At 34.7% G+C, this 15,518-nt stretch overlaps 1 protein-coding gene across 8 annotated transcripts; it reads right to left on the bottom strand.

Moving 5' to 3' along the window:
- Window positions 1-286: 286 nt before the first annotated feature.
- On the bottom strand, window positions 287-7,381 carry LOC113716813 (probable inactive purple acid phosphatase 29). 8 transcript variants are annotated; one of them, XM_027241284.2, is made up of 6 exons: window positions 7,102-7,381; window positions 5,780-5,904; window positions 5,083-5,486; window positions 1,834-2,228; window positions 1,268-1,712; window positions 287-591 (listed from the first exon to the last, which is right to left on the bottom strand). In XM_027241284.2, the coding sequence occupies exons 3-6, from the start codon at window positions 5,336-5,338 to the stop codon at window positions 557-559; spliced, it is 1,131 nt and encodes a 376-aa protein (XP_027097085.1). In that variant the 5' UTR covers window positions 5,339-5,486; window positions 5,780-5,904; window positions 7,102-7,381; the 3' UTR covers window positions 287-556. The 8 variants fall into 8 exon arrangements, with proteins under 8 accessions (XP_027097085.1, XP_027097089.1, XP_027097091.1 ...); XM_027241288.2 differs by having other exon boundaries at window positions 5,830-5,904; XM_027241290.2 differs by having other exon boundaries at window positions 5,857-5,904.
- Between the last annotated feature and the right edge of the window lie 8,137 nt (window positions 7,382-15,518).

Here is a 15,518-nt window from a genome sequence, read left to right as displayed (position 1 = left end):
AACCCCCAAATTTTAAAAAATTTACCAGGCCTTCAATTTTTTTTGTGTTGTAAACGATGCAACTTTACCAGCTCAAGTGAACAAAAGAATTAGAAATACACGCTTTCAGAAGTTAGAGGGCTCAAATTATACAAATAATAGTTGAAAGGTTAAAGGTATACAAGCTTAATAATTAGAGAGCGGTAACTAAACATTTCGCCACCTAGAACTATTACTTTAAATTTAGTTGTGCAACTTTGGATCAGTACTAACCTGTTAGTTATAAACACGAGCAATGGGTCCAAAATAGAATAAAGTATTAACTATGATTTACTCATTATAATTACTTTAGCCATACATGCCATCTGGTAAATTTTAAAAAACATATTGATGCTCGTCCAAACTTCTTTACTAATATAGTGGGTACTAACTCTCCACGGGAGAAAAGATTAAAGAAGGCCTTCATATGATTCTCTTCATCTATTTTAAACAATCTAAACCTATATAGCTAACAACAATACACCATACTCATTCAGTATAACTGCATAGACTTCTTGAATACTACCATTTCATGATCTCAAAAGTGTCCAATGTGCTTCTTTCTACGAGCACCTGTTTGATGAGACCGAATTATCAATACGCAGACAGAAAAGTAACATGATGATATCAAGCAGATCTACAAGGTGAACAGTAGACATTGAGTTTGACGAATAACCAAGCACATGAAAGAGCGAGAAAGAGAGTGTAACACCTAAAGCATGATCATTCCAAGAAAACAAGCAGAATAACATGTTCCCCTGTATCTTTGATTACAATCGTTCACAAGAGGATGGGGGAAAAAAAAGAAGAACTAGAACAAATGATATGGAACAATCAGAGTGGAAATTTCATTGTAAGATGAGGAATAGAAGACATGGAACAATAATCCACAGACATACTAAAATCACCTTACTTTTAAGGGTTCTTCTATTTTGTTCCCTCAATAAAATCTGAGCTTGGTGTTACTTTTTCGGCAAAGTGTTGTGAACCAGGGTAATTTTAGAGTTTTCGTAATGGGCGCATCTCTTGTTTTGGTGAGCTTATTGGGCACAGAATCAGAAAAACTATCACTTATTCCACAACAGGCTAAGGATTGCAAATTCTAATGAAGGCAATATTCCTTTCTTCCGCTCATTAACTCAGTAATCTTTATCATTTGTTTGTTACTCTCCTTCTCTTTTGTTTTCTGGTACAGTAGCGTGATGATTTTGGGTCAGCGAAAACTAAAGCTACAAGAAAAGAAGCTTACCCATTTTGCTCCAAAGCACTTGAGCATCAATTGCAGTGAGGTGCTCATCATCAAGCCGCTTCCATGTTTTGATAGACTTCAAAGTTCCCCAAACTCCCTCATCTGTTTTCTCAAGAGATGCCACCACCATTCTTGTTCTCCTTGACCATCCAGCCTTGCCATAAGCATGATATCCAAACCCTCCAGCATAACAAAGATGTATACCACTTAAATCACCACAGAAGTCATTAAGGTGATCATGCCCTGTGAAAACTGCCTTCACATCCCCAGCTTCTACCATGGTTGCAAAGAAGCCAGAGTTGATAGATGCAGAGCTGATACCTTCCTGTTTCACACCAGTGAAGTTTGATGAATCAAAGCTTGCATATTCAGGCAATGGAATGTGAAAGTATACAAGCCCGGGTGCAGGAGATTTTTGAGCCTCTGGTTCATTCATGTAAGCTCTCTGCATAAATAAATAGGTAAATTACATAAGTTCCAACCAAATGTCAAGTGATAATAAGGTTAAAAGTATGTACATTGACTATGAAGCTGTACTGGAAAAAGGAAGAACTTAAGTTTTCTACCTGAAGCTTGGTAGAAGTTTGTTGAAACCAAAGCTGCTGAGAAGGTTTGATCCAGTCATAGCCAGGGATAGAAGGAACTTTGGAATAGTCACCACTGTCAAGGAAGTAGAGATTTAGTAGTGACTTATTCACCAATCTAGAATTTTCAATCCCGTGGACTTCCAGGTTGTAATTCCCAAAACCATCAATACCAAGAGCTTCAGGAGGATTTAACTGTGATAGAGTGTTCTTCATGCCAACGATATATTTCATGACACCTTTCCGTGAAAGTGTAGACTCTTGGTCATGGTTTCCAATCACTGCTGCCCATGGGATGTTGGATGATATTGCAGGGGAAAAAGCAGCATTCATAGATTTCACAGGATCAGTAGTATCAAAGCCAAATATATTGTCCCCTGAGCCAAGCATATCCAAATAAACATCATGTAATTTCTCATGATTAGGGATTCAATATATGTATATTAGTACCAGAGTACTGAGGATAAAGGATACAGGCTTTTGAATATAGATGGCCTAAACAAATAAACATATTTCTAGCAAGTGTGATTGCTCCTTGACTTTTTAAGAACATACACAACAAGAATGAAATGAAGCCAATTTTGTGACCTACAGAAAGCTTTATTTACACTTGATTTCTAAACAACATGATACTGAGACCTGTAAGTACTTTTCACATTCGAATCTATTGACTAAATCAAGGCAAAAGCTTCAATATTCTGACTCCAACGTGGAATGCACCAATTGGAGCCAGTAGGTCACAAAAATTTCATAAAGTGAGTTAATGACAGAATCATCTGTCGCATCTATTTAGTAACTCTTATAACAGCAATAATCATAAACAAGAGTATCTCTACAAAATTCGAAACACAGAGATGTGTCAAACCATCACTGTTTCCTTATAACAGGAGAAGCTCACTTAAAGAAGTGTAGTCTCTGCATGTTTGCGTGCTCGTGCATTGTGCATGCGTGCAAGTATAAGAAAGTCACTGATGAGCTCTTAACATTACATTCTTTATCTACAAACAACTATACCGTTTCCTCACTCTCTCTCTCTCTTCCCCCCCCCCCCCCCCCACAACCCACAACAACAACAAAAGATCCCCACTTCTTTATCTCTACAAGAAGTTACCACTGTAGCCTATGTGTTGATATGTTGTTCTTTATATACTGAATTAGGGAAGATACTCTAATTCCTTAGGCCCAATTTCTACTGTTCTGTAAGAGTTAGTTTCACTCCAGAAATCAACCTAATACTCTTTTACACTGCTACTTGTTTTCTTCAAAATTGAAGAACCAATTAATTTGATTTACGATATCAGGATACTCCTTGTTTATTTAGCTTTGATTTTGTGTGCAACAAATGCCAAAGTTGACATGAATCAACCAAACTCTGCAATTTCATTTTAAATCCTTTTCTGATGAGTAAACCTTTTTTCTAGTCGGTTCATCAATGAAGCACCTAATGTGTCATCAGCAAAACGCTCCATTTGCTTGGAAAATGTAAGACTAAGCATGTGTCATTACAAAAGACATTTAGTCTATGAAGTATCCTTGGATTTTTATGTATTTTAAGGTGCAATGTAGGACAGTAAGCTAGTGATTTATTGACTTTAAATCAAACGAATGAGCCACTGAGTTAAAATCATAAGAAAATGGTTGATTTCTCCTTTCCTCTTGCTTTTCTGACTTCTTCCAGAATCTCTGTAGCATTTCCAATCATTAGATCATAATAACTCCTACATCTATGAATTACAAAACCCATCTAATTTGCACTCCCTTCTACAGAAAGGCTCACAGTAGGTCAACAAGCTTCAAAGTTCTCTTCATACCCTCCAACTCAGGTTTGGTAGTCCATCTGCATCTTACTTTTCTGAGTGCATTAAAGTTTTCCACTTTTAAATGCAGAAGTAGATTCATAACTCATGTTGGCCCCAGGAGAATTTAGCCTGCATTCTTGTGGGCAGTTGTCTCAAGCATAAGGCTTTAAAGTCCCAATGCCTACCTCCAGTTCAAACACTCTTCAGATATTTTTATTCTTCTTCATGCTTTTTGTGTTCTGATTTACTATTGACCGTATCAGAGTTGACTACAAGCCAGTACATACTCATCCACATTTTTTATCATAAATCGAAAGACATGGGAGTAAGAGCATTCCATTATTTTGGGTACAACTCTGATTGCTCCATTAGTGAAGACCTTTTTCCCTGTTAAAAAAACCATGTTTGGGACCAAAAACTAAATATAGATAAAGTTAGATTGACATTTTCATTGCCAAGTAAGATTTTGCTCTTGACTTAATAGCAGTCTTGTCTCTTTTACCTTGTAGGGGGAATGTGCTAGCACTGGTTCAGGGTTAAGAGACAAATTCCATTTGGGAGGTTGTTTGGTCAACTTCTCCTATGTACGTAGACAATGAATGTTCATTAGCTTTCACTAAGATTCTGCTTAGTCTATCCTGTCCTCGATTTAAGGGCAGACAATCTGCTTTTGACATATCATGTTCAGTAATTGTACTTGGGATGATCTAGAAACTAATTATTTTCTGTTCTAATTCTTCACAGAAATTGCCCTAGCATCAATCTGCATGGATCATCCCTAATTTGGACCAAAATTAAACTACCACCACAGCATTACTTAGATTTACTTTCCAAATTCCTTTGGTCCAGCTTCGATTTCTTACTCTCATCCTTATTATTTTCAAGACTTTATCTTTCTCATCTTCAACTGGCAAGATAATGACGTAGGCATTCTATAATAATCACATTTTCAAAATTTGTATGGCTACTATCAACAAGAGCTATTTGATTTCATCGACAAGTGTAGCTTTTCTTTCAAGTTTTCTAAAACTTTTACTCACCGCTGCTGGGTCTTTTGCATCTGTCAAACTCTAAAAAGCTTTTTTGCACTCAAGGAATGGAATAAGCAGGAAGATCATAGGGCTTTTGCAAAGTCACACAAATAAAGTTGCTCTTAAGTGGCATTTTCATTCTGTATCCTTCTATTTTTAAGTAGTCTATATGTCATTACTATCTTTTATGTACTAAATTTACCAGTACAGAAGCCTCGGTTCGTTGCACATAGTAGATCAGGAATTAATATTTTTAATAATATACATCCACAATAAGCATCATGGAATATACTACGTAGATCTACTTGTAAATGCATGAAACTGCTTATCTAGTACAAGAAATATTTGCAATCAAAGATTAAAAGACAAAAGAGAAACCAAAAAAAGAATGTAGAGAGTACCAGTGAAAACAATAAGGTCAGGCTTCTCTGCAAAAATAAGTCGTCGAATAAAAGCTGTGGTATTTGTATCAGAGCAGGAGGCAACCTGCTGGGGCAGTACATCCAGACAAGGAGTAGTTTTACCATTAGCATAGTGCATGTCAGCCACTTGCAGAATCCGAAATTCCCCATTCTTATTGAACCTCAGTTGCTTACTTGCATGGACAGGAACAGTGCAGAGTATAGTAAGCAGCAAGACCAATATGAAGCTTGCCATATCCAGTAATAGACAATAACGAAGGAACACAGTAATCAGAAGATCTATTGAAATGGTGATGTTTCAGGCTGTACAGAGTCAACACTTCAAACCTCCATTAGTTTGCCAGGCTGCTGTAAATTTATCATGTGCACCGAGTCTATGCCTCCTGCAAGTTGCAGAAACTTTGTTGTCAAATTCTGGAATTGGTCTGAACCTGAGTGTGAATTCAGATGAAGTCCTATAAATGAAAAATCAGACAGATGAAGAGTCTAAACGACCAAGACCAAAAATGTTCCAACAGGTCAAACTAGTCCTAAAAGAACAAGTTAGCCAGGATGAGATTATAACAGTGTGATAAAATAGGCATAAAAAATATTAAATAAAGTCCCTTTTACTATTAAAAAGATGAAAATACTGCTTGCAAGTTTTTGAATGTCAAAGCAAAGGCAGAAATCACACTGTTTTATCTTCTGTGCATGTCTTTGCAGGTACTTCAAGAAATTAAATACCGGAAACTTGGACTTTCACCAGTTAACCTGTGGACATTGGTGCGGTTATTAACTTCACTCAAATCTGATATCTTCCTGATTTAAAAGGAACATAATCAGAAAATGAAAAAGGCAAGTCTACTCGTTTTGATACAAGCGGAAATCTTGGATACAAGTTACAGAATATAAACAATTCATCAAGCCAGATATCAATACTGCCATAGCATGTACATCAATATCTGGAAATGCAAAGAGGAATTAGCAGATGGACTAAATTTATTCAAATCTGATGTCTTCCTGATTTCCAAGTATCATAATGAGAAAATGCAAAAGGGAAGTCAACCCAATTTGATGCAAGTGGAAATCTTGAATACGAGTTACAAAATATGAACAATTTATCAACCAGATATTGATATTTCTGTAGAATGTACATCAAAATCTGGAAACGCAATGAGGAATTAATCACTATAAGAATCTCAAATCTAACCTGGAAAAATACGAAGGATATAAACAAAAAAATTCAAACTCAGCACAAGCAGAGATATTTTAGAAATGTTTGAGTTAGTTGCTAAATTGGTTACAATGAACTCTATCTGAAACTCAAATAATATACCTAATTTGTAAATTTAATCGCCAGCAGCTGCCAAATAACATGACTCAGTTTCACCAAAAGTTTAAATTGTTAAAAGATACCTAAACATGATCAAACAATTGCTGGAGTACTTTCGTTCCCAAAGCTCTAGTTTACATGTATAACCCTGCAGGTTTAAACACTGAATCCAGACAAGCATGTTTACCAAATGAAAAAGCACATTGAAAAGCACAAAACTGTGACATCTGCAAGCTCTAGTTCATAACCCTTTTACTCATCAAATGACACAGCAAAAGGCCAACTGCACTTAGAAGAATTATCAATCCAATATAACAGCTATCACAATCAAACACAGAAGTCACCTTTTCCAACATTAATCAAGATTACTCATCTTCAGTTCAAAAATATGCAAGATTTCATATTAAACATGTGGCTCCACTAAAAATTACAACATTTATTCTTACAGATCAACACCTCAAAACAACATGATAACACTGAAAATACAGTAAAATAAGTCCGGAATACAGGATAATAAACAAATTTCTGCAAGAACATACGAGACTTAAAACTAACATCCAACCCAGCGGCTCTCCTGCGACTACAATTACACAACAAGAAATCAATAGAAAACCATACAAGACACGACAAAAGGATAGCTATATGAGAATTTATGTCCTTATATATAGCTAAAATGAGCTTACCAGCGTGATGTCTCTCTCCTAGAAGGCTTGAGAATTAAAGGGTCGCAGAAATTGAGATTGAGAATGTGGGATTTTCAGATATTCTGAATCTTTATACACTGCGTTCCTTTGTTTTTTATTTTTATTTTTTTTGGTAAGAACTTTGTCTGCGTTTACTTATAGAGCGATAAGGTCCTTGATGTGAAAGAGACATTTAATGACAGCAAGCAGTTGGATATCCGTCTCCTAGAATGCTTGATAAGAAACAGATTTTTTACGAGTTTGGAAAAAAGGTTATAGAAACAAAGACAGGAATCACGGGCTTAGATACCAACACGGTTGAGAATTTAATGATAGAAGTATTGTTTACAGTTGGAATAGTAACAAAATAATGAAATATTCGCATATCCAGTGCTGACAATAATTTGGGATGAACCAATGAAGGACTATAATTATGACTAGAAACAGTTTTGACATTGATTTTGGGCTTATTTTGGAAACCTACCCTTGAGGCTTTTAACAATTGTGAAGGAGCCCCCGAATTTGGATATCATGCATATTAGCCCCATTGGATTTGCAAAATCTATTGCAATAACTTGTGATATTTTTTAGATTGATTTTGCGATTAGTTTGGAGGCCTACCTTTGAGGTTTCTAACAACTGTCGATGACTCCTCATATTTGAAAATTATGCTTATTAGCTCGTTAGATTTGCAAAATTATCAACATAGTGTCTATATGATGCACTCATGCGATAGTTTATAACTCATGTAGGGATGGCAATGGAGGCGGGTACATCATGCGGTAGTTTATAACTCATGTAGGGATGGCAATGGGACGGGCACCCGCCCTGCGGGGGGCTAATGGGGAGAGGGTTGGGACAGGGGTGGGGGGAATGCGCTTAGAAACGGGGCTGGAGGCAGGGGAGTGTAGCCCTACCCCATCCCCCGCCCCGCCACCCATTTTAAAAAAATAAATATATAAAATATATATGTATATAATTATATATGTGTACTAATACAAATTATTAATTGGTTATACTAAATTTACTAATACATTTATACTAAATCCCTAATTACACTTAATACAATAACATTTTTTTCTTAAAAAAAAGCACAAGCACAATAATAAATTAGTGATTGTATTTGTGCCAAAAGTGAAAACTTGACTACTTTAGTTATATTTATTTCATCATTTTGGATTGTATTCAAATATTTTTTGCTTGATTGTTTTTATAAGTTTCAATTGTAAAATTATAATGAATAATAATTTGATGATGTGTTGATATTTTAGTACTTGATTATTTGCTAAAATTTAACCATAATAAAATTATATTACAAATTTTTATTAGTCTCGCGGGGGCACCCGCGAGAGAAGCGGGGTGGGGGGAATGAGGGAAGGGGAATGGGGCAGGGGCGGGGGGAGCTTCTAGGCAGCGGGGTGGGGGATGGGGGAGGGGTCCCCCGCCCCAACCCCGCCCTGTTGCCATCCCTAAACTCATGGTTTGATTAAAAATTTTGGGCAAAGAAGTATTTGATTTCTTTTTAATATGTTTGTGAATTATTTGTGATTGCCTTGTAAAGACATTTTTTTTGGGGAGGGATTATATATGTTGTTTTGCACACATCTAATGCATGGGATTGTATTTTTATGCTATATTGGTTGTCAACCTAACCATCCCTATATTTCAAGTATTTGATTTTTATATCCAACTTAAACATGAATGTATGTAATAATATTTTTAGTATTTAATTAACCTTTTGGATTTTTACCAAGAGCTCAAGCAAAACTTATAATTTTCAAATGTCCAACTTATTGGATTATTGAATTGATTTTTTGGGCTCTTACCAAAGGCTAGTTCAAGTGAAACTTATAGACAAATTTTACCTAAGAGGTGAATACATATTTTTTTTGAACTTGTTGAGGACCAATTCAACGATACTATGAAAATTCAGAAAATGAATTTGTATTGCAAATTAAAGATGAAAGAACTTTCTACAACATCCAACTTAATCAGTAAGAAGTAGTCAAGTGACAGTAAACTCCTTAGTTTGATCCTTAACCCTTCCCCTCTTTATTAAATCAAACACGACCATAAACTTTATTACTAGAAACAATTTGATGTACATCAACTTGCTACTGTTGAATCGTGAGCCACAACTATTGGATTCCTATCTACCTTACTTAAAGTCACCCAAGAGTAGAAGGACAACATACATATAATGTATGATAATATTCCTAACAGCAGGTGGTGATTCTAAGGGATCCACAATATAGCGTAATAATAAAGTACTATTGGTTTTGACCATAATGTTCCTGCAGCAAAGTATTCACACTCCTATGATAGACTCTAGACATGCCACTGCTTTAGCTTGAATGGCAGATTCTGTTGATGTCAACTTAGCTTGGGTATGCATCACCATTCCTTGGGAATTATGAACAACATGGCAAATGCGACCCTCATGTTTTGGCTATCAAACTAACTATCTATAATTCCAATTATAGGAGAATTGTCTAACAAAGAGAAACCCGAACGAAAATGAAGCTCCATATTCCCCTTGGTAATCACCCTATTATGAGATTCAGCATGCAAATTCAAACCTCAATCTACTCGATCCATAAATGTTAAAGACTTCCACATCTAATAGATAGAATGAAGTGCTTGCGCTGAATTGATACACACTCATTCCTAGAGCAGTTTATTTCTTGCCAGCCAGATTTGCCAAATAATAGAGATCGATAACAGAATAAGATCCTTAGATGGCATTGTTTGCATCCACTGACTGAACCATTGCTTAAAGTCCAGCGGTTGTCCTATGCTAAAGTCAAAACTCATTGTTGAAGCTCTCCAAACTCTTCACGTAAACTCATATTAGAATAAAATATGAGAGATTGTTTCATGCTTCACATCGTATCTAAGACACGATGATACAAGGATACATTCCTTTTTGAAAAGCGCTACATTATTTGGACAAGCATTATTCAACAGCCTCCATATAAAGAATTGAACTGTTATAGGAGTCCTAATTAACCGAATTGCTTTCCATAATTGTTCATCACTTCCATAGGTAGTTCTCATGCTAGAAAAATACTGCTTGCATGCTTCTCGCATGGTACAAGTTAGATGATTACTTGACTTTATAGAATAGAAGCCATTATTTGTGAGCTCCTAACTCAAATAATCCTTTCCCCAGGAAACTGAGCTGTAGATGCTGAGTATTCTGTTAACTACTTTTTGGAGAAACAGTTGGTTTACCAAGGCTTTCCTTTGTTGTCCACTTTGATCAAGTAAATCAAAAACCCTGAGATTGAGGAAATTTGAGAGCAATTAGTTTCTAGGTAAAGGGGTCAGTATGCCAAGAATCCAATTATCCTATATCTTAATGGAGCTTTCATTGAAAACTCTCCATTTAAGACCTAATTTCAATAAATCCCTTCCCCATAGGCTACTTTTCCATTTCCAAAATGCTGTTGGTTTTGGTTTAAGAGAGATAAAATATATTGAATGGCAATACTTGGCGAAGATGAATTTACTGAAAAGTGATTTTGGACATGATAAGATATGTCAAGTGTACTTTGCTAATAACACTCTATTCAACTTCTCTATTGATCTCAGCACTTAAGATCCTCGGTGACATGTTTTCTATACCAATCCAATGCCACCAATAGTATTGCGCCAAGTGTCATGTTATTATTTACCCTTGTGTTAAACCAAGTCAAATTGAATTATTAAAAAATTAAAGTGTAAATAATAACATGACACTTGGCACAACACTATTGGTTGCATTGAGTTGGCATAGAAAATATGTCACCGAAGATCCCAAGTGTGATCCTCAGGCCTAAGCCATCGTGAAATCTAGAACAACAAATAAAGTTCCATGCCTTCTAAGGAATTCCTCTCCCATCAACATTGCCTACCCAGATGAACCTCACTATAAATTTGTCAAATGTTATGGTGATAGTTTTGGGGATACGAAACATGGAAAGGGTGTAAAGAGCAATGGAAGACATGACACGTATAGCTAATATTACTCCTTCCATCATCGATAATGACGAAGTTTTTCAGGTTTCAAGCCTAGCAATAACTCGATGCCTTAGCTCCCTAAATAGATGAGATTCTGGTTGAGAAAAATCAAAGGGTAAGGCTGAAATATTAAGGAGTGGAAGCAACTGATAAAATGTGGCAGATGTTTTGGCTAAACTCCTCGCTGGCATTGGGACTGAGAACCAAGCTAGATTTTGGTAGTTTATGAGCTATCAGAGAGTTGAGCATACTCATCCACCAATGACTTAAGAGCTAATGTTGCTTGATTTGAGTAACGAAAGAAGATCGTGCTGTCATCTTTAAACATCAGGTGTGAGATAGGAGGTACACTTCTTCCCACCACTAATGGAGGGAATAGGTGTTGTTGGGCTAACTAAGTAATGGCAAATGAGAGAGTTTCTTGATATAAAATAAATAGATACAAAGAAAGAGGGCAGCCCTACTGAAGGTTTCTCGTGGGCTAAAAAATGTTGGAGAGTCATCCATTAAATGACACCAAGAATTTAACAGATTGAACACACCCTTTAATCAAATTTATCCAATGTTCAAGAAATTGCATCTTCCGAAGAACCATCTCCAAAAATCGTCAAGACATTCTATCATATGCTTTGCTTATGTCCAACTTTAGCACTGTGTAAACTTTGGAGCCTTTGTTGGTCTTTCTTATGTACTCAAGTACTTCATGTCCCATAAGGATATTATCAAAGATAAGGCATTTCAAAACAAAAGCATTCACATAAAGGGAGATTAGCCTTGGCAACACTCCTCTTAGGTGGTTAACCATCATCTTCGTAAAAAGCATTGCAAAAACTAATAGCCAAAAATTTGTTAATTTGGAAGGTTTCTAAACCTTTGGAATTATTACTATTATGGTGTGGTTTCAATATTCAGGGTAATTTCTATGGTTTAAGAGGTCAAGTGCAACTTCACTTACCAGTGCTCCAAAGATACTTCAAAACTTCTAATAAAAATCTGTTGAAATGGCATTGGGACCTAATGCTTTCTATTTTGCCATTTGAAATTTTGCTTCATGAATTTCTAATACTGTGAACAATCTCCCTATTTCTCTTTTATCCTTTTAGAGATTAAAATAGTCAAATTACTCAAGAAATTTTGAGTATTTTCTTGTGATAGGGGTTGATTTTCTTTAAAATCTCCATACTATGTGACACATTCTACCATGTATAAACTCCTGAAATAATAAAAAACCATTTGTTGAAGTTGGACATCATTAGAAATCCATTCCCTATCATCATTAATTAGTTCAATAATGTAATTTTTCACTCCTTTTTTAAAGCCAATTGAAGAAAAAATTTTGTACGTTATCTCCCATCATACCTCAACTGACCTTAGACCACTACCTTTAATAATCCTCTTGGCATTGAAGCAAGAAATCTAAGTGATTATTAAGCCAATTATCAATCTATATGTCTGGTATTTCATTGATTTGCTATTGGGCCATTTGTAAATTACTTTGAGTTTAAGTTTAAATTGCAAAAATAGTAGATAAAGTTGGTGTTTATGCTTGTTTAGACAGGTTCTTGATCAAGGATGAAAGGCACATTCAAGTTGGAGAAGCATTAGATAAGAATACGCGTGAAAGTCTAGAGGAAAAAGCATGAAAAGGTACATTAGAGGTCTAACCAGTTTTTAGAACAAAATAAGCCCCAATCGATTGGAAGAGTCAATTGGAACCATTTTGCCAATTTGCTCTCCATGATCAAGGTTTTCAAGTCCCTTCCAAGTTTGGAGCTCTCTTGCTATTAATAAGACTTTATGTGGACGACTTGATTTGACTTTTAGGCATCATTGGCTCAGTTATAGAGTATTTTAGCTGGAAAAAATAATTCATTTTATCTTGTTCTTGATTTATACTTGAAGATTGCTAAGGAGAAGGAAGGAACTCTTTCCCTAACTTGGCTTATACCCTACTCTCTTTTATTCATTATGCATAATTCTATGTTATCTTCTATAATGCTTGCGTTTTTAAGCTTAATTATGGATAAATAAACTACTTGTTCCTATGGTTAGATGGAATTGATTGTTTCTTAGTTCATAATCTATCTTGGTAAATTGATGAATCTTATGCATGCTATTTTATATCTTTGGTTTTCATCTTTGTAATTGGAAAGATCCTTAACTATGGAGTGTCTACGGTGTCAATTGATAGAAGAAAGTTATTAATTAATACTAGTTCATAAAGACTTAAACTTTAAGTTGTAACTATCATAAAACCTTTAAGTTGTAATTCATGAGAGTAGAGAAGTTCTTGAAGGGTGATTTATATAGTCTCAAGATCTTAGTGAGTCTTTAATTTAGGTTAAGTCACAAAAGTAGTTTTAATCTTGTTATTGATATAGTTGATACACTAGTAAAAACGGGAATTACAAACTTAGGAGATTCACCATAGTTTTGCACAAGATTTATTTAACTGACCAAGATAAGATTTGTACCTAAGATAATTAAGGAAATTGAAATTGGAGAAATCATTTTTTATTGGTAATTTTCATAAGATTTGTTATTTGCTTAACATTTTTCTTTGTAGTAGTATTTTTAGTTTTTTGTAACTTTTTTTACAATTCGGTGTCAAAAAAATAAGGTGATTTGAAACATTTTGGTAGATAATTTTCCTTTTCTGTAGAATTCAACACCTAAATACTAACTTATATTTGATCTATGCACTTGCAAATAAAGAAGTAAGGTTAAATAAAATTTACATCAAGCTTTTGGCACCATTATAGAGAAAAAATTAATTAATATCAAGATTAAGAATTACTTTATTAGTTTAGACAAATTTTTCTTTATTTTGATTAATTTCTTGTGTTGCTGTTCTTTATGTGATCTTGTGTTGTATGATCCAGAAATCAAGAAGACCATAAAGGTAAGAAACACAATCCAATTTGAAAGTCTAAAAAAGGAAGAGGAGTTTTCTACGGCTAATATAATGGCAAAAGAAACTAATGAACCCAAATCTAGGGTTTTACGCGATTTATTTCCCAAACGGTCCAGGGCCAGACAAGTATATCATGTCCAACTATGAATGCTAATAATTTTAGTTGAAACTATCCTAAGAAAAAGCTAATTCCATGAAACTTAAGAACCAATGAAATTTGCCTGGTAAAATGAAAGTAAACATTAGAGAACATGTAGAAGTTATTACCCTCCCTAGTACTAAATAGATAGATGATCCTTCTGTAACAGTGAGTGAAAAAGAAGAAAAAGAAAAAAGTGAGGGAGTGGTGGATAAATTTCAAGGAAAAAAATGTGGTTGATTCTTCTAATTTGAATATTATGTGTACACCATATTCATTTTCTCCAAAAATTGAAATAAATACATTGGATAAGAAGTTTGAGAATTTTGTGAAAATTTTCAAGTAGTTGCGTATTAACATACCTTTTGTTGATGCTACTAAATTTTTAAAAGAAATTATGTTTAGAAAAAAGAGGGATTGAAGATCATGAAACAATTGCATTAGCTCAAAAATGTGGTAAATTTCTATACTTTTCTATCTTCACTATTTCTTACTCTGGCGGCGAAATTTAGTTTTTATTGTTTCTTACTCCAGTTACTAAAATGAAACCTTCTTAGATAATTTGCTATTAAAATGAAACTTTCTTAGATAATTTTACTCCAAACTACAAGGAATTTACTTTATATCTTAGATTAGCTTATAATTATTAGCCATGCATATACACGGCGAGTGACAATTCATATCCCATTTCTCCATGTGGATAAATTTTCAGTAGTTTTATAGAACCAGAAGATGTCATGAGGAGAAAAGTTGCTTATTTAATCATCCCAAACTTGCTTTGAGCAAGGATACAACAAGAGGACAAAGCTGATTGTTTGGAATATGTACATTCTGGTGACTGTACCTGTGGAGGGACATGCAAATATCACCCATTGGTTGGTTGTGAACGAAGAGTCACCTTGAATAACTTCAATTTTCCTTTGTATCTAGATGCAACAGATTCTAATCACTATTTGCAAGATAGATGTTCATGTGGGTTTTTATGTAAGTATAATCATCTAGAACCTCCTCTCTTGCCACATAGGAAATCTGATATATTAATCCCCTCACTTATCAGAATACTTGCATATCCTTCTATGGGATCTATGTATCCTCATTTGTCTCTTATACCACATCATATGGTACTATTATATTATATAATCGAATATGTGTATTCTTTCATGCACGTTATGCCACCTGCCATAGACAGTGTTTTAAAAGGCGAAGGCGTTAGGCGAGACATTTTATTTCCGTCTAGATGGGGTGAAAGCCCCAAGGCGTGGGGCAAAAGCCCCATAAATTTTAAAATTTTAATATTTTAAAATATAAAATATAATAATTATTAAAAATTTTTACAATAAAATATTATTAAAATACATATAA

Source organism: Coffea arabica, chromosome 11c (genome assembly GCF_036785885.1).
Source record: "Coffea arabica cultivar ET-39 chromosome 11c, Coffea Arabica ET-39 HiFi, whole genome shotgun sequence".
NCBI lineage: Eukaryota > Viridiplantae > Streptophyta > Magnoliopsida > Gentianales > Rubiaceae > Coffea > Coffea arabica.
The sequence above is the reverse complement of the archived record's forward strand: the minus strand, read 5'-3'. Positions and strand labels throughout refer to the sequence as shown.